At 43.2% G+C, this 25,335-nt stretch overlaps 1 protein-coding gene and 1 long non-coding RNA gene across 5 annotated transcripts in view; one reads left to right on the forward strand and one right to left on the reverse strand.

Moving 5' to 3' along the window:
- The window catches only part of LHX9 (LIM homeobox 9), a 37,924-nt gene extending 25,002 nt beyond the window's left edge, over window positions 1-12,922 (forward strand). For 2 of the 3 annotated variants that reach the window (XM_083620339.1, XM_083620340.1), the window contains exons 4-5: window positions 2,546-2,748; window positions 5,537-11,787. In XM_083620339.1, the coding sequence (XP_083476465.1) occupies window positions 2,546-2,748; window positions 5,537-5,794 (461 nt within the window). In that variant the 3' untranslated portion in view covers window positions 5,795-11,787. The other variant, XM_083620341.1, reaches the window with a different exon arrangement.
- The window catches only part of LOC310765441, a 49,401-nt gene extending 34,804 nt beyond the window's left edge, over window positions 1-14,597 (reverse strand). For both annotated transcript variants that reach the window (XR_014549585.1, XR_014549586.1), the window contains exons 1-2: window positions 14,252-14,597; window positions 4,653-4,731 (exon numbers count right to left, since the gene is read on the reverse strand). This is a non-coding gene — a long non-coding RNA (uncharacterized lncRNA). The remainder of the gene's footprint in view (window positions 1-4,652; window positions 4,732-14,251) is intronic.
- Between the last annotated feature and the right edge of the window lie 10,738 nt (window positions 14,598-25,335).

The following is a 25,335-nucleotide window of genomic DNA, read 5'->3' on the forward strand; positions in this document are numbered from 1 at the left end:
TTGTAGTTCTACGTATGGCAGGTGCAGGTGCAAGGAAGATCCTGGCTTTTGCTCTAGTTCTGGGAGGCAAGGAATCATAGAATCATAGCTGGAAGGGACCACGAGGGTCATCTAGTCTAAAACCCTGCAATGTGGGAATCCTTTGCCCAACGTGGGGCTCAAACTCACAGCCATGAGATTAAGAGTCTCATGCATGGAAGAGGAGAAACTGGGTGCTTGTTGACAACTCCTACATTTCCACGGCCAAGGGGAGGAGAATCTAAGAAAACTAAAGGGAGAGACAGGGCAGAGGTCATGTTTAAGCCTCTGTGCTGGTGCTGGAGTAACCCTATTATTATTATTATTATTATTATTATTATTATTATTATTATTATTTTATTATTATTATTATTATTATTATTATTATTTGAATAGGACATCCCTATTTTAATCAGAGAAATGTTGGGCAAACTTCTGGGGAGCGGCGGTGGTTGTAGGGAGGTTAACTGCTCCCGTCACTTTTGGCCTCCGCCTTCTCTGGTGCAAATTGCCCCCTCCTGTGCCAGGTAGAGAAAGTGGGTCTCAGGATGTCAGCAGCACATGAGAGGGCTGTGCAACGTTCAGTTCTTGCCACAGTTGGCCGATTTCTGTGAGTGAATTTTCCCTCCCTTTTGCTGTTCAAAATGCTGAGCGAGATTTTAAACAATTCCTTGGGAACACGCTGCAAAGCTCTTCCTCGCCTCCGGGGAAGAGGCTTCCCTTAAATAATAATGCAAAAGGAGTGAAACCTGGCAGGCTTGTTCTCAAAACACCGGCTCCCTTAACAGATGTGGAAGCAGTGAACATAATAAATGTTTAAAACAGGAAAAGGCCAAGGTGGACCCTTTGGCACTTCCGCCTAAACAGCACTTCTCCCCCTGCACCCACAAGTGATTTCGCTTACTATTCTGGGGTTTAATGTGAAATGAAATGGGAGAATTATGGACTGTACCACTTCTGTCTCAGCATTTTGCTGGTGGAGCCTCTCTCTCTCTCCCTGGCCACTATCACACCACACATTTAAAGCACCACGATACCACTTTAAACAGCCATGGCTTCGCTCAAGGAATTCTGGGAGATGTAGTTTGTTAAGGGTGCCGAGAGTTGTTAGGAGACCCCTGTTTCCTCAGAGTTGCAGTTCCCAGAATTCCCTGAGAACGGAGACTGTCTGATAAATCACTCTGTGAATTGCAGTTCTGTGTGGGGAATGGTGTCTATAGCTCCCAGAATTCTTCGGGGGAAGCCATGACTGTTTAAAGTGGTATCATGGTGATTTAAATGCACGGTATAAAACATGGGCGTAGCCAGGATTTATTTTAGTGGGACCTGCTTTATGTTGGGGAGGGAAGCAGAACTGAGTTATCTGTGACGCAGTTGGTCAGTTTTGTTAAGTATTTTATATGTTTACTTGATTTGGGAGAGGCAGCTGCCCCCCTGCACTCCCCTAGCTATGTCCATGGGATAGAAATGGCCTCTGTGTCATATTTCTTAATGCTTCCCCATGTTAAGAATAAAACAAAACGCGTCCCTGCATATTGTAAGCTAATGCTTCAGGGAGAGGTCTATGTCAGACCATCCACATGTCCCTATTTTCTAGAGACAGTCACAGATTTACAGAAGCTGTCCTGATTTCTGATTTGATCCTGGAGTGTCCCACTTGTCCTTAGGAAGTCCCTATTTTCACCAGAGAAATCTTGGAGGGTGTGGATGTAGGTGACCCCTGAGCCAAGGAGATGAATAACTATACAACCTTTAGAAGACATCTGAGAGCAGCCCTGTATAGGGAAGTTTTTTAATGTTTAACATTTCATTATGTTTTTATATATGTTGGAAGCCGCCAGAGTGGCTGGGGCAACACAGTCAGATGGGTGGGGTATAAATAATAATAATAATAAATAGTATGTCCCTATTTTCATCGGAGAAATGTTGCAGGGTGTGCTATGTTAAATCTTTCTCTCGGATACATTAGTATATTACATTCAGGCACCACCTTTATTCCTATTTTAATCCTGCAAGAGCATTCAAAAATGCACTTCCCCTTACCTGTTGTCTGAAGTGTGGTAGTCCAATACTGTACCACCTTATCTGGCATGACATATAGATGTGCTCTTTGCAGAGGGTAGTAATAATACTGCATTCAGGCAATGTAACACACCACAGTATTATATGAGCCTGGTAACATGTAATCCCATACTTAGGGGAAATATATTTGCCGTCTCTTCTCCCTTATTTTTTTAAAAAGGGTTTAGGAACATAGGAAGCTGCCTTATATTGAGTCTGACAATTGGCCCATATACCTCATTATTGTCTACACTGACTGACAGCAGCTGTCCAGAGTTTCAGGCAAGGGTCTTTTCCTAGCCCTACCTGCAAGTGACAGAGCTTGAACCTGGGACCTTCTGCATGCAAAACAGATGCTCTCCCACTGAGCTATGGCCCTTCCCCTCCATGGCACCTGCTTGCTTGAGATGTTCATGTAGGATCTCCACCCAACTCTTTGGGCATTTTCTGTGGCTTCTCCAAACAGGTTGCAATGAGAACGAGGCAGACCACCTGGACAGAGACCAGCAGCCTTATCCCCCATCTCAGAAGACCAAGCGCATGCGCACTTCTTTCAAGCACCACCAGCTCCGCACCATGAAGTCCTACTTTGCTATTAACCACAACCCAGATGCCAAGGACCTCAAGCAGCTTGCCCAGAAGACGGGCCTAACTAAGAGAGTTCTGCAGGTAAGAGCCTTCCATTACAAAACGTCCCCCCTCCACTTCAAAATAGCACATCCCTTACTTCCAACGCCTTCCATCACCCTTGTGCTAGGCTTCATTGAGTTGTGTCCTTCCATAGATACAGAGGGTTCAGGGCTAAACATGTATACCTTCAGATCCAAATGCACCCAGGGAAAGCTCAAGGGAAGCATGATGCTACCCTCCAGGGCCAACACCTCCCAGCGCAGAAGGGGCATCCAGCTCTCAGAAGAGCAGATCTTCTGCTCTCATCAGGGTAGGACCTTCATGTAGCGTCCTTCTTAACCGAAACAGGAACTAGTAGGCTTTATTTGCGTAGCCGACAGGCCATAGCATCAAAGGACAAACACCGACAAAAATACATTACGAATATAGTTACCATAAAATCTTATGACCTATTAAAACCCTAGGTAGAAGCTGGATTATCATTCATCCATGACCCTCTGTTCCATGGGCGGCAGCCTTTTCTCTGGTGAACTAGTAGGCTTTGTTGAAGGCAAATGAAAGTTACAATCCTTGGGCATCCAGTCAAACCACTGAGTACAAACTTTTATTTCCCCCTGTAGTAATTTTTCATTATGGAAGTTCCCCATTTTTTTTGGTCCGTTAAGGGGCCTCCCTATTAAACAGAATGGAGGGCTGCTATGCATGATCAGCAGCCCCATGTGACACATCTGTTGCTGGATTGTACCATTTTAGAATGTGGGCAGGGGATAGATTTCCTCAATGTCCCTCCAGAAAAAAATAACTTGTCTCCACATATAGAGCTAGCATGTCAGGGAGGAGGTGCCAGCTTAGTCTTCTCCCTTACATGCTAATTTTCAATCTGCTTTGGGCACATTCAAACATTTGACCCTGCTACTCCTGAAGCCCATAGTAGTGTAATCCAGCAAGAGATAAATCTCACAGGTTTGCTGATTATGTAGGGAAAAAATCCACCTTTAACTTTCTGACTTTTCCCACAAACTGAGCATTTCTTAGGAATGTTTCCCATTGATCAACTTTGGGTTATTCTTGGGAATATGATAGATCTGAGGTCTGTCTACTGAGTTACTCAGTGAAAATAAATGATCACCATGCAAGAATGATAATTAGACTCATGGCAGCTTTCCCCCATTTGTAAAAAATAAATTAATCATACCTTTAAATTGCCCATAGTTTATCGTATCTTGTAAGCCAGCTTTGCAGAAACCATCAACCACCACCACCACCACCAATGAATGGAAGATATTTAAATAAAATTAAGCAAAGTATATGCAAAGGGAAAGTAGTGTCTGAGCAAAAGCAGTAACTCACCTGATAGTGAAACAGAATGCAAAGAGTGTAAGAAAAGTAGTTCATTATTGGGAGACAGTTTCTTTCTCTTTGCATTTCTTCTTCATGTTTTAAAATGTCTGTGTAAGTTAATCACCCCAAATGCAACTTTTAGGGCTGTGTCCAAAAAAAAAGTTAACCAGTTAGCACAAGGACTTCCACTTGCACAAAATAAATTCCCTTCCCTGCACCCCACTCCTCTGTTCTGAGGGTTCTTCAGACCCCCCGCCCAGAAGTAATTTGGGAGAGTTGGGGGGGGGTTAGGAGAGGAGGGAAAGCACCATTGTACAGGTGGAAGTCCTTGCACTGATGGGACCACTTTGGTGGATAAAACACTGAGGGATGGATTCAACTAAATAGTTGCATGAATGTGAACCCGAGCAATGAGTTCTGGAGAACCCCCAGAACAGTTTGTGGGGGGTTTGGGGTGGGAGGAGTTCCATCTGGCAAGCAGGAATGCTTGGGATGACAGGAGAATCACCATAATGTGACACTGAATTCCACCCTAAGAATTGTGTTTGGGGTAGTAAACCCAGATATTGTAGCAGAGATGAGAAAAGAGCTAAGGTACATACCCATCAACGCAATGATCTTCTAGCATGAATAGTTGAGCAGAACTTCTCAGGTCGGTTTCCAGCAGTGCTTCACCGTATCCTGGAGAAAGACATGGATTAGTAGCTATAGATTTCGGCTTAGCATTCTAAACAGAACAAATCTAAGCCAAAAAATAATGACTCCAATTATGATGTGGATCGGTGGTTTTCCAGCTGTGTCCCAGGGAAACTGGGACTTCGTAGGAACACATCAGAGGTTCCTTAGGGAGAAGGTCAGTAATGGCAAGCAAGCTTTTCTGAAAGGTGGCTTGCCTGCCTCTACCAAACTCTCTCTGCAATGCACAGTTGCAGGAAAGTATTGTGTGTTGGTGTGTTTTGAGGGGCATTTTTACGATGTAATAATGATACAGGGAGCCTGAGCTTTTAGCTAAGCTTAAAAGTGGGTGGATGAGTGGGTGCGGATTATAGATTTCATCAAGGCCCTCCCCCCATGTAATCTGAGCACTGCCCTCTCAGTTCAGACGAAGCAACGAAGGCGCCACAGCCGCCTCGGTAGTGCTGTGCCTGAAGTGACCATGCCCTAGGATCAGCCACAACACACAGGGGCCTGAAGGCATTTCCCATAAGACAAGTTGGTATCAAAAGAGTTAACCGATGGGTGGAAAGCCTGGAAGAGAGGATTTGCTAATAATAATAATAATTATAAAAGGGCCACCGAAACACCCCTTAAAATGCATTAAGCGGCTACGAAAGAGAGAGAAACGGAGAGCTTCCTGCAATGCAGTGGGTTGGACTTAGATGACCCTTGGGGTCCCTTCCAACCCTACAATTCTATGATTTCTATGAAAACCATCAAAATCAAAAGGCAAACATTGGTAAAGAAATCAACTGGGATTGGTTTGCAGGTTTGGTTCCAAAACGCACGAGCCAAATTCAGAAGGAACCTTTTGCGGCAGGAGAATGGGGGTGTTGATAAAGCTGACGGCACGTCGCTTCCGGCCCCGCCCTCAGCAGACAGCGGCGCTCTCACTCCACCCGGCACTGCGACCACTTTAACAGACCTGACCAATCCCACTATCACTGTAGTGTCATCAGTGACCTCTAACTTGGACAGCCACGATTCCGGAAGCCCCTCACAAACTACCTTAACAAACCTTTTCTAACATTTGACTTTTAAAAAAAGAGAAACATTCTTACTTTTTTCTTCTTCTTCTTCTTTCTCCATTATTATTATAATTATATTATTAATAATATTATTTGCAAGACTTTTTATTTTTTGAAAGAAAAACAAACCCACAAAATGTTTGGGGAAAACCAGCTTGGTCGGTAGCATCTGCAGCCACTTGGTAAATGAGTTTGCAGTAACAGACTTCTGTTCTACAACTACGTATTCTTTGTCTCTAAATTGTCTTTGGAATTTTTTTTTTTAAACCACTGCCTAATTAAAGGGAAACTATTGAATCATTCTATTAAGTGCCTCTTAAAATTGTATGTTCCTTATTTCCAGATTTTTTTTTTATGGGGGTGGGTGAATGGTTACCATGGAAGTCAGAAAATTGTGTTATTAAAAAAAAAAAGGCATGGATTGTTATCCTCAAACTTATTCTTAAAGAACATATAAACATGTCAGAAATTCCTGTCGGTCAAATAAGGTTGAGGTGTTTTGGTGCCTGAGAAAGAAAGTCTGGCAGTAAAGGTCAGCAAATTCAGCACCCCCAAATCTGCCACCTGAGGCAGTTGTTCCCTTCTGCCACATAACAGGGCTAGGCCTCCCATTGACATCAGCTGAACATAATTCTATGTAAATGAGGATAGGTCACACCGTCCATTTAAAGCACATGACTTTCCCCAGAGAATCCTGGAGACTGCAATTCATTAAAGGTACTGGGAACTGTAGCTCTGTGAGAGGTAAATTACAGTTCCCAGGTTTCTTGCGGTGGTGGGGAACTGTGACTGTTACAGTGGTATAAATGTGCTTTCATTGTATGGTATGCACGTGGTCCAACTTGCAGCCTTAAAAGCTGCCTCTGAATTGGAGATAGGGAACCTGTGGCCCTCCAGATGTTGTTTGGACTGCAGCTAGGGCTGATGGGAGTTGGAGTTCAACAACTTCTGCTCTAAATCCGACTCATTTACAAAAGTGCAGACAGGTAGCTTCTGCAATTAAAATAGATGTCAGGAGTATATATCTCTTAACAGTTTGCAAGTCACAATGACATGTGTGACGGCTGAGCTTATGTCAGATATTCTCCTCTTTCCTCTTTGGTCCATGGTGGCTCACTTTTCCAACTCATTTGCCAGTTGTACCAGAGTGGTGGTGTGTGCTGACTTGCCAACCCAGCAGGCAGCTGACAGATGGTGCTGTCCAAAGAGAGCCACCGAAGGCGGAAGGGGAAAGTAGCTACTGCATAGGATGTGAACTGGGGTGCAGACAGATGACTAGGTACTAGAGAGTCAATACTCACAGAGAGTTCTTTCACCCTGAGGTCATCTCCATAATACTTAGAATAATTATTCCTTCCACCCCGCCTCAGGTATAGGGCTATGGTAAGAGATCTGGGTCTGCCTTCCCCCTCAAACATGGGAATATCAAGAATCCTGGAGGTAGGGCTGATTTGCAAGTAAACATGGGTCTCAACCCCTCAAATACCACCATCTGCACCTTGACTTGTAGATGGTCTGTGCTTTTAATATCCTGAGGTCAGTATGTCCTCACTCTGGCCTACTCTTCTGTGGCCAGTCAGTTTTTTTTAGTATAAAACACTGTGGCCATTTTCAATCAACACCAGTATATCACCACTGAAAGATTGTATGGGAACAACTTTAAGTTTTAGGTTCCTAATCCTCATTTTGTAGCAGGGGCAACTTAAGTGATGCCCTCCAGAGATTGATGGGACAGCATCAGCCACCATCAGTTGATGGGAGCTGGGCTCCAAAAACATATATAGGTCACCAATGCTGGCTATTATTTTATGATCAGGACATTTAAATTTTGTTGCTTTTTATTTTCTATGCAGAAAAAACCCTTGTAAGATTTTTGTTAATGCATAACAGTAGGGTTTTTTTGTTGTTGTTTTGTTTAATTGAAGTTTGCACAGTTATTATCAGGCCTAATGTAGGTGAGTTAGGAAATCAGATGAGGAAAGTGTGTCCTGGGTAGGGTGGAGTATAAATCCAAGAAACTACAAAATCAAGTCTTCACATATTAGCGGTCACTGGTGGGAAGTCCTACAGACTTTCTTAGATGGATGGTTGGGTCCAGCTCAGGTCACTAGCTAGTGACTTGAAGTCCAGATCCAACTTCCCACTACCACATTTTCATCAAGAATTTGTAGAAAGTTTCCCCAGAGTTTCCCTAGAAGGAAGTGACAATTTGTTTTCAGAAGTTGTGTCTGTGTGAGAAAGACTCCACAGTTCAATTATACAACTCTTTGGTATGTTTAAAACCCCAGCTGAGTTTACGCACTTCATAGCTGTGAAGTTCCTACTGCTTAGACAGCACCAACTTGACTTTCTTCTAACATACCCATTTTAGATGCAACCCCCCTGATTCTATGCACACTTGGGAATAATCCTAATTCAGATGAGTGGGATTTACTTCGGAGCCACATGAGCAAACTCCTAGGGGGCAGTGTGTGAGTGTGTCTTTGCCCCCCATAAAATATTTGAGGGGGCCACACCCCCCCAATTGATGGGCATTGCCATTCAAATGGTGTGTGTGCACTGTGGCATGTGATCAATTATTCTGGGTGGAGCTAACCTCCCCCCCCCCAATATTTTATTCAAGTTGGCACCCCTGTTCGGAGCAAACAAATATCTGATCAAGATTTTATTGATTTAGAATGGAACAAATAATTGGCTCATTCCACACAAAACTAAACAGTTTGGGTCCCATTGATTTCAGCAAGAGAGTTAAATCTGTTTCCCACAGAACTACTAGGAGTCTTCATTAGTTTTAGCTTTGGCTGGATCATTCCTAAAATTGGAGGGCCAGTGCATAGAGCTTGCATCATCTGGGTAGTCTGAGGACAACATTTCTTCATAGCAAGCCTGGGTATTATAAAAAGGGCTATAGTCCTCTATATACTTGCTTTGGGCTAGTTCCATTGAAATGAATTAGATTGCTCTGGGTTAAGAGGCTTGGGGATGGCGGCTAAACAATTGAAGATTGAAACGTTTCTGAGCTGGGGTTTTCTCCTGCTGCTGAAATCCAGCATACATCAAACACTTTTAATTCCTAATGGGACTGGCTGGAACATACCTGAGATCAGGGAGGAGGTGCTGTTGGTTTTTCTTTTACAAAATCACAAACACAATTCTGGCTCGAGTGTTCCTATTATTAAGGTAACAGATGGAAATAAGCAAAATATAATTTCTTAAGACGTTTAAAAGCTGATTCCAGTATCTTGTATTCATTGCTGTTTTGAGCATCCTTCTGATTTTTTTCCCATGAGATGGTGTCTGTCTGCCACGTTAATGTATTGACGTCAAAAGGCACAAACCAGCAAATGTAAGACTGCAGCTGTATGCTTGCCTAGAAGTTAGCCCACTTGAACTTAGTGGAGCTTACTTCCAAGTAAACATGCATCAGACCTGGTTAAACAAGGCCCATTAAAATCAACAGAACTTCAGCTAGTTGTTACTAAGTTCTGTTCCGTGGCTTCCAAAGGAGCGAGAATCATGGCAAACTTTTGCTAAACGGTGCCCTCTACAAATCGTCAGTTCATATCTCTATCTATGCGTGTGTATACTTGTATTTATATAATTAAACACACTACCATGTACATTGATAGACACACTGGCTACATATCCAAGCATGTTGAACCCATTTAAATTAAAGGGCTCTGTGCTAAATCTAGCTTTTCCCCTTAAAAAATAATGTAGAAGAAGAGAAAATGCATTGGGGTGGGGGGGAACCCCTAGGGATTTAAAGCTGGCAATCATTGAAGCTGCCAAACTCAGAAGCCTTGTGGATGCATTGCTAATTGGAAATACCTTTCCTAGTTTACATTTGCAAGTGTTTGTTTTTATTTTATTTTTTTAATTTAAGCTAAAAGTCTGAATGGTCTGGGCAGTGGTGAATGTTCATTTGTATCCTTTATTCCAGTAACCCCCTAATTAGACACGGGAGACACTCCAGAACCAAACCAAAATCCGCCAAGAAGATATTGCTTTGGGTGGATTGTTAAGATTAACTTTTGCACAAGTACTTTGGATTTTACCCCTTCCTCCTCCTCCTCCTCCTCCAAACCTCCCTTCAGTAGAATCTCCTTTTTCATTTTAAATTTTATTTTTTGGTATTAAAAAAAAAAGGAATTCTTTTTGTTGTTTTCTACTAATGCGTGGATACATACTGACACTTCACTGCCCACATTAAAGTGCATTATTGTAACTTTTGCTCAGGGTTTTTAGAAAATTAGCACAGAAAAGTAGCTTATTTTTTAAAAAAAAACAATGGAAGAGATGTTAACACTGTAACAGAGGAAAATGTGTCTTTGTCGTTATATATTTAGCAAGTGTGGTCATCATCTTCTAGAACGCTTAAGGCTTGCTGACCTGAAGCGTGTTTAGATGGAAGTAAGTTCAAATGACTTGAGTGGAATTTACTTCCAAGTTGATACATTTAGGATTGAGGTGCCAACCTTGGACGTTTCCTGTTTCTCTTACCTTATGGGCATTTACCACTAACCAGACCAAACAACCTTGGAGAGGCTGAGATCTTTATTAATACACTTTTACAGGTACAAAAAAAAATATTGATACTTATAAATTTTGTTCTTTGACAGAACAACTATATGGTACTATAGATCTACTTTATTAAGTAGACTAATTATAACTCAGTTCTACAATGTGCCTTATGCGATAACTTGGGAGTAAGCTTGTGGGGGAAAAAATCAGGATATATATGTGTTGTTTGTTAAATTAACTGTTTTAAGCCCTTTTGACACCTCACTAGTTTTGTACTGTTTTACCTCTTATTTCTGAAACTCTTTTTATGGTGTATATCCTGGTAGAGGGGACAAACATGTCATAGAAAGCAGTTGTGCACTCTTTCGGATATAGTTGATAAATTCAATAATCTTATATATTGAGCTTCGTGTTTCTAGTACAGTTAAGTGGTCTAGCAAACTTGTCCATGTTTCTTTGTTTTATTGAGAAATGCATTGTATAGAAACTATTTCCCCTAAATATTTATGGACCAAACAATTGTGATATATCCTATTAAATTTGTGTGAATAAACCATTTTGAATTGAAGGAGTTTTATTTACCATCAATTTTTGTCTTCATCTTTTTTTTTTTAATGGAGTCTTACCCATGGCAGTATGTTGTGTTGCTTTTACTGTATGTGTGAGTGTGTGATGGTGGACACAGTAATCTTAGTGCTATATTAAAACAGGATTTATTTTTAAGTTTTTGCTTCCTAGTACATATCCATGATGAAATTTCAGAGGTTTTTATTTTTTATTTAAAAAAGAAAAGTAATGCCCCACTGATTTGATATTATAACCCTGTCTTAGGCTGCAATGCTAAACACAGTGGCTTTGATGCAATGAACATTAGTTGTGCTTAAATCCAGTTGAAATGAATTGGATAAAGTAGTTGCAACTAGCCTATGTCAAGTCCCATTGAAAGCAAATGCAACTAACTTTAAGTGGATTGGGTCAGTTGCTTGGAAGTTTATGTTTCATTGAAAATCAGTGGGACCTACTTCTAAGCTAATGTGGGGTACAATCCGAAATGTTAGTGAAAACGAAGCACTATTGAAATCAATGGATGCCATTGCATTTAGTGGGACTTAGGCTGCGTTCCTATACCCACTTACTTGGCAGTAAGCCCCACTAAACTCAGTGGGGCTTACTTTTGAGTTAATGTGTATAGGATTATGTTGTAAATCACAAGCAACTCGTACTGGATTGTGGCCTTTTGTGTTTAGGGTCAGGTTGACCATGTTCTTTTAAAAGTAAAATATATATATAAACCAAACCCCCAACCCCAGGCACTTTAGAAGCGGAAGTAATTGCATGAAAAATATAACCAATAATGATGATGAAATGCATCACAATTTAGTTGCTAGGTATATTGAGCACAATCTAAAAGTACAGACCCCTAAAAGCCAGGTTGCTCTGTAGTTTAATAAATTGTCACTATGATTTCTTTCAGGGAGAACAAATCTTGGGGCATTACAGCCAAACATCCCGACGTTTGAAAATTCCCTAAAGTATTAAAAGAAGGGGAAAGTTTGATCGGATATCCACTGCAGTGAAGACAAAGACAATATTAGGTTATGATAAACCATACATTTAAAATTTATTGAGCCAAAAATAATTTTTTTAAAAATAGACTCAATGTCATTTCCTGAATGTTAACACAAGATATGTTATTTGACGGTGTCTAACTAAAAACCTGAAGGCTGTGTATGGCATCAGAGCAACCTGGCAGTACCACCCAGTCCAATATGAGAAGATTCTTCCTTTTTTAAAAAAAACAAACAAACACAATATTTAAAAAACTCACAATTGTCAAGCAAAAATACCTGTAAAATAAAATCCAAAAATTGACATTCATTCATCTTGCTTGCCAATGTGTATTAGTCATATATGTTCAATGACATTTTGTAAATTCAGAGAAGAAAATTCTCACCAGTTCAAGACAATAGGGATCAAGATTAGTATTCTGTTTTCTGACTTAAAAATAAATAAAATTAAAGCAATCTGCATGCACTTTTTCATCTGTCACCTAGAGTGTACTTTTTCTGTATGATGCATTTCGCTTTGATGTTTCTTGTACAGTAGTTTCATTAATAAATATTTTACTTGATGCAAACCTAGTTAACACAGACATAACTGTTGGAATTAATTTAATTTAACAAAAATGGTGCAACAGTACATTTCCCTCCCACCAAAACAAAGGGTGTGGGAACCATTTTAGATAGCAAACGAAGGACGTTGCACAATGTAAAATGACTTCCTTGGAATTTTTTCCTGCTTTTCATTTTCTTCTCCCATTTTCTTCTTCACAACTGACATAGATAATGAATATCCATCATGAAATATGGGCATGATCCAGCCAACTTTCAGCTTGCATTTCTGCCATTGAAATCTATGGGTCTGTAGAATGATTAATTTGGCTGGATTGTTCTCCAATGGCTTAAATTTTTTTTGATATAGTGGTGTAATTCTTCCTCCCAAATTTTGGAGCCAGCAAGATTTTCTAGCAGCCAGAGAGAGTTGTGGATGAGGAATACACCCTCGTTCCTTGCCAGTATTTAAGGTGGCAATGGCTAATGGATTTTTACCCTCCTGCTACATTATTTTATCCATCATTTTAGGAAGGCTAACATAATACAGTATATAACACCATTAAAGGTGTTAACCTAACGATCCCTAATAAGTTTACATGTTCACTATGCAATGAGGAAATTCACTTCACAATTTTTAAAATAATAATAATAGAAGACTTGATCTGTGCGCCATCCAACCCATAGCTGAATTTTAGCTATGAAGGTTAAAATGTTATTACTACTTCAGAAACGAAGGCCTTGAAATTGTTCAAAGGCAACCTCTCTTGCAAAAGATTTTTGGATAACTATATTCCTCTTAAGCTGTACATCCAAAGCATATGTTAATTTGTTTAACAGGCTTGCCAAAAAAGAAGAAGGAAAAAATAATCCCTTTTCATTCAAATGAAATTTTATTATATACGAATGAACCCTATGTAAACAATGTAACTTTTATGAATATGAACTGACATTAAAATATTTCGCTTATGTGTGTATGCTCAGCATTTTGAATGTTTTCCTAAACTGCTTTGGTTTTCTGAAAGCCGGGGGGAAATTAAGAAAGAAAACTACACCATTCCGAACAACATAGTACCAAATTTACAAAGAAATTACTTCAGTAATGTTCTGAACACCAGAAATAAGGTTGTGGCTTTTATAATAACAGTTCTCAGTTACCAGTCAACACTGTGGACCAACTTTTAAAAAATGCTTTCTGTTGAAAACGTGACTACTGTACAGTGATCTCAATCCAGATTAGTAGGGTGAAAAACATAGGTATATTGCACAATGTTTGGATTATTTAGGTTGCAATCCTATACTCACATTTCCCAGGAGTGAGTGATCCACTGAATTTTTGAGAAGGCGTACATGGGACTGCCCTTTAAAAAAGAAACTCTGGATGTTATCTTGAGTGAATTCAGATTGTAAGCTCCTTTGGGGCAGGGACCTTCCTTACATTAATGTGTATGATTATATGAACAATCCTGCACCAATTGTGCGCTTTCACACACCCCACATAATGGAGAAGAGAAACCTGGCCGCACTCGTGTTTCCTACATATTCAAAAGAATCGAGCGAGATGTGAAATTCAGAGGCAGGAAGGGAGCTCCATCCTTTAAAGACCTTTAATCTTTTAAAGCAAAATGCAGGGGGGATGCCACAAAAGGAATGAGGAACTTTACATTTCTGTCCACCTTGACTCCCCACCCCCCCTTTTTTAAAGCTACACAAATACGCCCATGGTTTCCTCAAAGCACTGCTTTTCAAGCCGTGTTCCTAAGAGTACTGGAGCTTGTGAGGGAATTTCTTGTTGAGAAAATCAAAGGTGTTTAAACCTACCTGGCTTTTAAAAACATAATCCGTCACTGTCCGCCTTCCCCACAACATGTGGTCGGAGTTGAAGGGTATACTCTCAATTCATGGATAGGCAATGTAGGGTGAGGCTTACTAGGTTGGTTTGGGGTCGGTTCCAGGTTTGAGGGGGACTTAGGCCAACTGAATCCTGGTAGGCCTCTTCCTCGGTCTGTGGGACCCTTTGGACTTATCTGGTAGCATCCCAAGGTCTCTGAGTATTGCCAACAGCTGAATTTCCCACAATGCACCAGAGCAAAGCTATGCCAGCAGCATTGTGGGAAACTGACTTGGCACCTTGGCTCAGCAAGCCAATGCTGCTCTGAATGCTGGGTTGGATATTATTATTATTATTATTATTATTATTATTATTATTATTAAAATGGGGCTTTAGGGGGTCCACTCAGCAGCAGGCCCTGACAGCTGCCCAAAGCTGCCAGATGTTGTTGTGAACCGAGGGGGAATGCCAGGATATGCCCCAGAATCCTTTGCAACACACGAGGAATCTGCTGTAGCTCAGCACATGGGTGGTTGTGGCAAAAGTTCCTTCGGAAACGGGACACCTGAAAACGCCCGCCCTAAAGGATGGAAGCAAACTCATGAAATGTGGATGGAAACAGAATGCATCTCAATCTCCCTCCCTGACCTTTCTGTACACTTGACACTCATAGCGACGCGTGTCACAAAACGCCACAGTAGCAGGAGGCTTAAACAGCAGTTTGAGGGCTGAGAAGATGTGATACCTCTGAAATAGAAGCTATTTTTTTAAAGGAAAATTAGCTCGGTTGCTGGCTCTAGACTTGCAATGAGCAGTGTTTTGCTTGTGCTGGAGAAAGGAACCAGTTTTGGGGGTTTATTTCTTATTTTTTTGGTCTGTTCCTCCACCTCCCTGTGGCCTCACAACAGCTGCTTCAAAGGGCTGGGGGACCCTCTCTGGCACAGTGGGGGGCAGTGGCTCTGTGGCCTGCAGAGGGAATCTGGAGAAAAATGGACTCCCCTCTTCTTCCAGCGGGGAGCTTCGGCTAGATTCCTCTAGAAAAAGAAGGAGCCCTTCCATTTGCCAAGTGGCAAGTCTGGAGCTAAGTGACGATTACATCAATTCAAAATAACCACCTGGGTCACTGAACACGCCATACCATTTGTATTATTACTTAGTGTATCACCTAAAATGATGGAGGGTGGCATGGAAATTTTAACAACAACAACATCCAACTAGTTCCCCTCTCATTTCTGTTTCCCACCTGTCAAGGAATCTGTCTTTCATCTCAGGATGGAGACAAATACCAGCTGGAATATATATATTTTGGTAGCCCTTTTCTGAACCTTTTCCAACCTACAATATCCTTTTTGAGGTGATGTGACCATAACCGTACACAGTACTCAAATGCAGTCCACCATCCATTTGAATAATGGCATTATAATAGTGGCACTTTAATTTTCAGTTCCTTCTCTAATAATCCCTGGCATGGAATTTGCCTTTTTCATGGCCCGGCGTAAGCTGGGTTGACATCTTATGAGTATGTATGTGATATTAAAGTGTCACTTTACACTGGTTTACATTGGATTTGCCATTTTCCCGCTCATTCTCTCATTATGGTTGGCCTGAGAAAGGTATTGCTCTACTTTTTAGAATGTTTCTTACTGGCCAGAATAGCTACCTTTGCTTTTTGTTCTCCTTTTACTCATGCTGATTCCTGGTGTGTAAACCTCTATTGAGTTGAGTAGAGCTAATTGGGAATTCTATATGCTAATTTGAAATAATTTGAAATCCACCCTGTTGCATCAAGGCCTGCCTAAATGTTATGCCTGAAAGCAGGCTTGCAGAGATCATGCAGTACAGTAGCTATGAAAATCTCAGCCCAAACATAAATTCACTAGGTAGCACTCATTCCCCATTTGTAAGCAGAAATTAAAACTACCACTGCTGCCTATTTTATAAAGGTGCTTCCTGAACTGAAAACCTAACTCCTGTAGGTTATGAGGCCTCCTGCTCTTTCCCTCACACACAGAGTTTAACAGAATTTGGTTTCTGCAGTGTGCTCAAGATACAGTTAAATCACATGATTTCCTGGGAACAGTAGTTTCTGAAGGGTGCTGGGAATTGTAGCTCTGAAAGAGGTAAACTACAGTGCCCAGAATTCTTTTGGGAGGGGAAGTCATGTGTTTTAAATACATGGTGTGTGTCCTATCATATGCCAGCACTGCCCCTAATTTGCATGGGGAATCTGTGCTCCATTATTGACCCTCCTTTGTTTTTTAAGAAGTTGAGGGTGTGTTTCAAAAATATTAAGATGCATTACAGTTCTACAGGCATCTTTCCACCCCCATCGCCCTGCACACAGGCCATGTTCTCTACACGTCAAAAGTCGGGGGGCAGGGGCAGAAATGTTTTGTATTCTAGAGCGCATGCGCTAGATAAGGGTCTCACAATCAAATATACACGCATACACGCAGAAATGCCAGTTTATGGATTACCTTTCACCCAGCCCCAGATGCCTGTCCCAGGTACTGAAGGTTGCTGAATGTGTTTGAAATGAAGCTGTTCTGTAACTAGCAGATGAATTGTGAGAGTAAGCTGGCTGGTCTTTTTACTTGCACATCCGCTTTGGGAGTCCATGCAGGGCAGGCTTTTGCACAATAAGTTAATACCGGCAGAGAAGAGGTGGTCTTCACGACAGAGAGAGGAGGAGGATTGCTCAGGCAGCTATCAGTGGAATGCTGAAAACTCAAGGTAAGGAACAGTGGAGTATTCCTGCTAAATGAAATTTTGGAGGATTTGCAGCCCACTCGCGTTTATGGAAAAGGTAAGATTTGAAGAAGCAAAGACAATGGAGGGATTTTCTGAAATAAGACATATTATGAAAGGCTGAAAGGGAATAATCTTTCATCCTCATCATTGTCGATTTATTAACAGCCTTCTAAACACCTGTTTCAATGTACACTAAAGATAATTGAAAACAGTTAAAACACAAAAACAGCCAAGGCAAAACCATACAAAACAGGCCCTCGTGGAAAATACCCATTTATCCAGCTTGGAAAACCTGTCAGGAAAAAATGCCTTCAGTTGTTTTCGTAAAATGCAGCTAGTGGGCACCTGCTGACAGGAATGCTATTCCATAGATCAGGGGCAGCCACAGTGAAGGCCCTGCTCTGAGTTACTGCAAGGTGGGTTTCTGAGATCTTTGAAACCTGCAGGCGATACTCTCCTGCAGACTGCAGCTATCTTCTGGATGTATAAGAGATAAGGTAGTCTCTCACTTAACCTTGTCCAGAACTGTATAGAAAGCCTTATATGTTAGTAACAACACCCTGAACTTAGCCCGGTAGCAGATTCGCAGCCAGTGCAAATCTTGAAAACAGAGTGTTTGCACACACAGCACATTGCAGGAACACAACTTGTGAGGTTTCTAATCCATGAGCAACCGGGGTCAATCCATCCCAATCCAGGAATGGTGGTAGTTGTCTGTTCTCACAGAATTCTGCATCTCCAGTGAAAGAGTTGGATCCAGGAACATGCCTGGATATACAGTTTCCAAAAAAGAGAGAGGAAGAAATCAATAGGGCTCAGGAGGTTGAAGTAATATGTGAAAATTATACGATGACAGCTGTTATGTTGGCTATGATGGGATGCATCCTAACTGTAAGAAGAAGTTAGACAGTGGAATACATACCCTCCACCATTTCTCTGATGAAAATAGGGAAGTCCTGTTCCATAACAACAACAACAGCCCCAGCCACTCTAGACTGTTTCCAACATATATAAAAACATAAAAAACATTAAAAAACTTCCCTAAACAGAGCTGCCTTCAGATGTCTTCTAAAGGTTGTATAGTTACTTACCGTATCTCCTTGGCTCGGAGGTCGCATGACTCCATACCCTCCAAGATTTCTCTGATGAAAATAGAGACATCCTATGGAAAAGTGGGACATTCCTGGATCAAACCAGAAACCAGGATGGCTTCTGTAAATCCAGGACTGTCCCTGGAAAATAGGGACACTGGAGGGTCTGTGGAATATGGTAGGCAGGTAAGTTTTAGCTTTGCACCTTCAATAATCCGAAGAAAATGAAGCGCAAATAAGCAAGTTTGCCCTGTGTTCATGGTTCTCTGTATTGGTTCTCTGCATTGAGACTGGGCTGAAGTTAACATCCGCAGCAGGTGGAGATGCATGGGCCCCAAAATAAGAGCTTACAAAGAGCCTTGCTGGATCTGGCTAAAGATCCAGAATTCTGTTCTCACAGTGACCTGCAAGCAGGAGAGGAGTGCAACCCTGTGTGAGGACGCTCAGTGCTTTGCACTGTAGCACAAAACCAGGAAACACATACAGGTACTTTCTAGGCATTCTCCCCTCATGCCGCTACAATTGTCTGAGGAAGAAAAGTGGGGACACGTTCACTAGCCCTGCCCCTCAGTTGGATGCTCATTGGCCATGAGCGCCCTCTGGCTTGGGTGGAAGACCTAGGAGAAAGGTCTGGCCAGGAGGGAGCCAGCTCTCAGAAATAGGCTCCCTGTGGGATTTAGGATTGTGATTGTACTAGGGTTGCAATATGTCCGGAATTTCTTGTGTTCTGAATTTTACTTCTAGAAATATGGCAACCCTAGATCGTACAAACTCACAACTTTTCATGTTTAAAGCTACCATATCAACTCGGTCATGAATGTGGGTTTTCCCCCCATCCCCTAACAGCATGCCCAGATATATATGCACATATATATATTAAAATTCATTGTTATTTCATTAGAATTGATTGGGTAACATCTTCTACATATGTAATTTATGTTTCAAAAAAGAGGTGGATTTTTAAAAAAATCAAAAACCTTCACTTTCTATTCATACACGTGGAGCAAGACAGGTAAAAAAGGGGGGGGGAGGGTTTATTAATTTGCAATAAATAAGTTTTTTCTGGACCACAGTCAGTAAATAATGATAATCTGAAAACAACAATTATAATTATCAACATGATTTCCTAAGAACTCAGTGAATAACTTATTTACATTATGAACATATAGTGGATTTACAGCAGTTTAAATGCGTTGTTTCCCCACCACAGAATTTGTGCTGAGAAATCTTTGCCACTGTTCCCAAACAAGCCATTGTTTCCATACAGGAAGTCGAAGGATTCCCTGGAGTCAAGGGATGAACTAGTACATGGGTCACCAACCTATAGCCCAGGGGACTTGTTTATTGGGCCAATGGCGACCCCCGCCACCTGCTCTTACCGGCGCGGCATGGGGACCCACTTCCGGGTTGGAGGAGCACCGGAAATAGCTTGTGTGCATGGGCCTCCTCCTACCCGGATGTGCACCAGAAATAGCATGTGTGTGCGCGTACGGGGGCGCAGTCCCTCGTCCGCCGCACAATCGTCGCTAGAGACACCAGCCCAAGGCAAGGAAAGCTTGGAGACCCCTGAACTAGTATTATGAACTTAGCTTAGGCCACCCAGCCCTACAGGCAGAAAAGGGAATAGCACGGTCCAAAATTGGCCTATATGATAGGTTAGCAATGTTGAAACCTCTAGCTTGGTCAGACATGATACACAGGAGTCTACCCTTGTGTCCTTGCCTGGTTCTGCATGCTTCACTTCAGCAAGCATCCAGCCCTTAACTCTCCCTGCCCCCATCAGCAATTTTGCTCCCATAGCCTACCAAATCATTGACTTCCAGTACTGACACCCACAGCCCCAGCCTGATTTTGACAAGCGGGACATGCTGCCACATCCAAAATGGCAAAATTGTGAGTAAGATGTCCTCCCTCCGAACCGCTGAGCTCGCATCGTTCATGAACATTAAAACTGACTTCGGAAATCTTCCAGCTCCACATACAGAGCAGGAATCGTATGATTGCTATTTCCTGGTACAGCTCCTGTGCCAGATAACTTACTCAGCTATAGAGCATTGATGAGCAATTATAGGCTTTTCGCTTGACGCAGCCTTCTCCAAACACATAACCTTATATACATATTTCCCAGGCTTGCCATCAGATACTCAGAACACACTCATTCTAATTGAAGTCATTCAAACGGAAATAAAACCTCCATACACAGTGTAATAGAAGTTGTAATTTTAACGTTAGACATTTCCTTTTTGCTTTACAGGAAAGCAGTGCTAAAAAGCTTAGATGTTTTGAACAAAAACACTTGCATTTGTATAGGGTTACATTTCTTTCTTTTTTTCTTTTTTACAACAGAATAGAAAGTATGCATGCCGGAAATATTTGTCTGCTGCTTTTTCTTTATTTCATATCTGATGCGCCACACCTATCGCGGGCCCTTGAACTCATTCTTACATTGGCAAGGGAGCATTTGTCAGCACTGGTTAAAATGACCACTCAACTCTTGAAAAAGCAGAGTTAAGGTGCATTCAGGAGGACAGTCTTTCCCGAATTACTCCATATGCCCATTTTTTGGCAGTGCTGCTTTGCTTATTTGCCAGCCATTCTTGTGCCTTCCTGCGTACTGGCAAACATGCTGGAAGGCGAAGTTGGACTTTGAGTTATGGGCAGGGAAGGGGGACTTTATTTGCTTTGTGTTTTAATGCAAACATATGTAATCCACCCTTCCCAAATCAATACAGGAACCAAAACATAGCTATCCTTCTTTAGTGAGTTCAGGCTGGGCTGCACTGGCACACGTGACGGCATCCTTCAGCATACTCCTCAAGTGTCCTGATTTTCCCAGGACATCCCAGACTTACAGAAGCCATCCTGGCTTCTGATTGGATCCCAAGCTGGTGCTTGCAGTGACTTATACGAGACCAGCTGACTTGTACGAGAGCATGGCACCAAAAGACGTGCCTACGATGTATCCCAGATGAACAAGTCACAGAGAAAGATGAAACGAGCACAGGGCTGCTATCAGATTTGGGGATTACTCCCTCTTGAGTGTCAGACTTGGGTAAAATTCAACATCAAACCCAATATGACTTCCAGAAGCCACCAGGTAAGTCCAGTTGCTGTAGTGACAGGAAGGAACAGAGCAAAGCAGTGCTGAAGTTACAGGACAAAGGGTAGGGGAGACCTTCCTGCCATCCACAACAATCACATGTTCTCCTCTGGTTGTTTGGTGGTGCCAACTAAGCACCCCCTCCCCTATTTTTTTCTTGTTTGTTTCAGCTGGACAATTTTAGGAAGGAAAACCCTCAAGTGTCTTTCTCATTAACAGTCAAGATTCTAAAAGATATAGACAGAAGGGATTGGCAACAGAGAGACAGCGCACGATCACCTCCAATATTTCCTTACATATCTGCAGACACAGCTAGCTCAATGCAGTCTCCGGAAGCTGAGGCTTGGGTACTATGCTCCATGATGGGAGGGCACTATTTGCTACTTGACCTCAGGTAAGAAAACAACATGTGGCTGGCTCTGCTTCCCAAGCCGTTTTAGCCAGACCATGGCTCTCTCATAGCCTTCTAAACACTGCACCTCAGGGAGTCATCACAAAAAAATGCGGCAGTTCACACCCCTTGTCCTATTTTAATTCAAGCACAGGAGCTCAGGGTTCCTAGACATTGAATATACATTCCTGGGGAAACTCAGGCCTGGGAGGCTATATGTGTCCTTGCAGCCCTCTGGCTCTTGAAACTCCTCCCAGGCCACTCCCCCTCTCTCCAGGCCACTCCCCCCACACCCTAGGCCACACCCTCTTTGATTATTTTTGCCTTGAACTCTGATAACGCCTGCACAGAGGATAGAGAGGGGTGTGTGAGTTAGTCTGTGTAGAAATTCACCCACTTTTGCTTCTGCCCACCACAGGCATGTGGCCCTCAGAAGGTTGCCTAGAAAGAGAATATGGCCCTTGAGTTGGCAAAGTCTGTAGGAGGAGGGTGGTGCATCTTGCAATGCCAAAGTGCTGGGTTCAAGAAGGAAAAACAAGCACGACCAGAGACCATCTTTAGATCAGGAACTTTGCGATCACTATATCAAACACAGCAGTTTAAGGGTCTTATCCTTCAGCTTTGAATAAACTTTCACACAATCAAGCTTAAAGAGAGCAGTCCTCTTTGGGTGCATCGCCTGACCATGCATAGGTGTGCAGGAGGCCAAGGGTTTGCACCAGAGGACTTCCGACAACATTCCTGTGTTTAGCAGCCCTCCTCTCACGACCCTGAAGGCTGGAAGTGAGTGGTGGAGCCAGCATACCCAAGGACACCGAAGTGTGGTTGGTGTGGATTTTTTTTACTATTACCTGGTCAGGTTGAATTCTTTACGTGGTGGATGCAGAGGAATTGTGGGGGGAACCACCAAGGGAAGAAGGCTCAGAGCCCAGGGAGTGGTGGTAGGATGATGATCAGAGGGAGAAGAGAGAGAAGACTGGGAAGATGAGGTGTCAAAAATTGAAGCACTGACAGGCTTTAGTGAGCTGGGAGAGTCTGTGGCAGAGAGAAGTCCAGAATCAGAGGCACAAGCCAGTTCTGCAGAATGCACAAAAAAGTATATAATTCTGACAAAAGAGACACAAAACTTGATTCCTGAGTAGGCAGGGAGGGAGGCCAAGAGGCAGAGATGAGCCAGGCTGGTGAAGAGTCATGGGTGTCTCCCCCTGCTGCTGCGACAAACCCCCCTCTCCCCCTTGTCTCCCAGAACCAGAAGAGGCATGAAAAGGGCGGAGCAGTGATAGTGTGATGGCCTGGGATTCGGACTCGGAGGCTGAAACTGAGGAATCCCAGCCTGCACAGGAGTCCCCGCCTCCAGAACCAGCTGAGCCGGGGCTGGGGCTTGAGCCTGAAGGTCCTCACCTGTGCTGGATCCTCAGGTGCAGGCACCAGATGAGTCTGCTCTGGCTCCTGAAGTGATGAAGGACCCATTGCCTGCAGGTGCTCCACTCTCAGCCCCATCAGGGGAAGAGGAGGTTGCCTCTGGATCCGGTAACCCTCCAATCTCTCCTGAGCTGCAGAGGCTCAGGGCAGAGAGGCGGAGGGAACTAGGTTCCCGCAGGAGGAGTGCTCGCCTCCAGTCCAGGAGAGGCGAGTCACCTGTGGACCGGGGCCGCCCTATGCCTTGGGGCAGATAAAAGCCAGCCAGCCCCAGTCCCAGGTTGCAGGAGCAACATTGTGGGTAGCCTTTTCCTGCCTGCACCCTGTCCTGCTCTTCTGCCAGAGCTCCTGACCTCACCCGACTCCCTGCCTTGGACCCAGCTTCAGCTTTGACGGATAGCCTCCATACCGCACCATCGACCTCGGACTGGACTCAGACCTCGCCGCACGGTTAACCCTTGGGACCAGCACAGTTAGGCTGCATGCAGACGCAGTATCTGATTGCTTGGGGAAAGCCCTGGTGAGAAGGAAACTTATTAACAGCTGTCGGGAGGAGGGTACTTTCATGGGGACCTATTGGAGATGAGCCACTGTGCTCATTAGGCCTGACACTCAGCCAAGTTCTGTGAATATGTGCTTTTGCTAATAGTTAACTCCAGCTCTGAACGTGTGATTGCTGGATCGCTCTTTGACAGGTGGGCTTGTATGGGGACATAGGAAGCTGCTTTATACTGAGTCAAACTAATATAGCTCAGATTTGTCCACACTGACTGAAGAAGAAGAAGAAGAAGAAGAAGAAGAAGAAGAAGAAGAAGAGTTTGGATTTGATATCCCGCTTTTCACTCCCTTTAAGAAATCTCAAAGCAGCTAACATTCTCCTTTCCCTTCCTCCCTCGCAACAAACACTCTGTGAGGTGAGTGGGGCTGAGAGACTTCAGAGAAGTGTGACTAGCCCAAGGTCACCCAGCAGCTGCATGTGGAGGAGCGGAGACGTGAACCCGGTTCCCCAGATTACGAAACTACCGCTTTTAACCACTACACCACACTGGCTCTCACCACTGACTGGTGGTGACTCTCCAAGTTTTCAGGCAGGAGGCATTCCCAGTCCCACCTGGAGATACTGGGGATTGAACCTGCTACTTCTGCATGCAAAGCTATGGTCCTTTCTCCAAAGTAAACCAGCTTTAATTCTATCATAAAAGTTACCTGGGTGCTCCACTCCCCCCAGAATAATCTCTCCCTCCCTCCCCACATACCCATTCAGGAAAGGCTTTGATGTGTTTGTTGCTTATAGCATTCTTTGCTATGCTAACATTTTCTTTGTTGCCTGCTCAAAGCATGTTTTCCCTCAAAGACAAATGACATGTTGTTTTCTAAATGTCAAGCCAGCCCATAAGATAGCTGAGCCTCACAATATTGTACTGAGTTGCTGGGGTGTGTGTGTGTTAAGCTGTACGCCTGAGTCCCTTCTAATTCCTGGATCTAGCAAGGATTCATTTGTTGGAATAGCCAGGCCAGCTTCTTGGTAATGGCCCTCTAAGTATGGGTTGTTAGCATGACAAAGGAAGTGGCTCTGCGCCAGGGGGCAATGAGTGGGCCTCCCTCCCTCAACTGACTGGTACTTAGAAGGAGCTGGGCTAGAAGCAGGCTGCAGGGAGAAGCCTGAGAGGGAGAGACATGCTTGATTTCTGCTTGAATCTAAGGCTGAGGCCATGGGAGAAGCAAGACCTTATGCTGTGAGCCCCTCCATCATAGGCTCAGGTTGTAGATATGTGTAAATATAACATACATCATAAAGACACCGGTTTCATTCCGCGGAAACCAAACCCTGGGTAAGTGCCTGGAACCCCTGGAATCTTGCACCACTCTGAAATTGTGGTGGTGTGCAAGAATATGTTAGAAGCTTTTAAAAAGAAATGGGATTGTCATAGTGGATAAAAGGAGTAAAGCATGTATTTTTATTTAAGGGAGCGTCCCTGGAAATGACACAAATGAGAGATATCACAGTATGTGTAGCCAGTAGATATATAGTTGAGTCAGGTTTATAGTTGTGGTATCAATAAGAAATTACACCAGCATACCTGCTCTGGAGTGACGCAGGTGGCGCTGTGGGATGTGGGTGGCTCTGTGGGTTAAACCACAGAGCCTAGAGCTTGCCGATCAGAAGGTCGGCGGTTTGAATCCCCGCGACGGGGTGAGCTCCCGTTGCTCGGTCCCTGCTCCTGCCAACCTAGCAGTTCGAAAGCACGTCAAAGTACAAGTAGATAAATAGGTACCGCTCGGGCGGGAAGGTAAACGGCGTTTCCGTGCGCTGCTCTGGTT

This window comes from Podarcis filfolensis, assembly GCF_964270895.1.
Source record: "Podarcis filfolensis genome assembly, chromosome: 6".
Lineage (NCBI taxonomy): Eukaryota > Metazoa > Chordata > Lepidosauria > Squamata > Lacertidae > Podarcis > Podarcis filfolensis.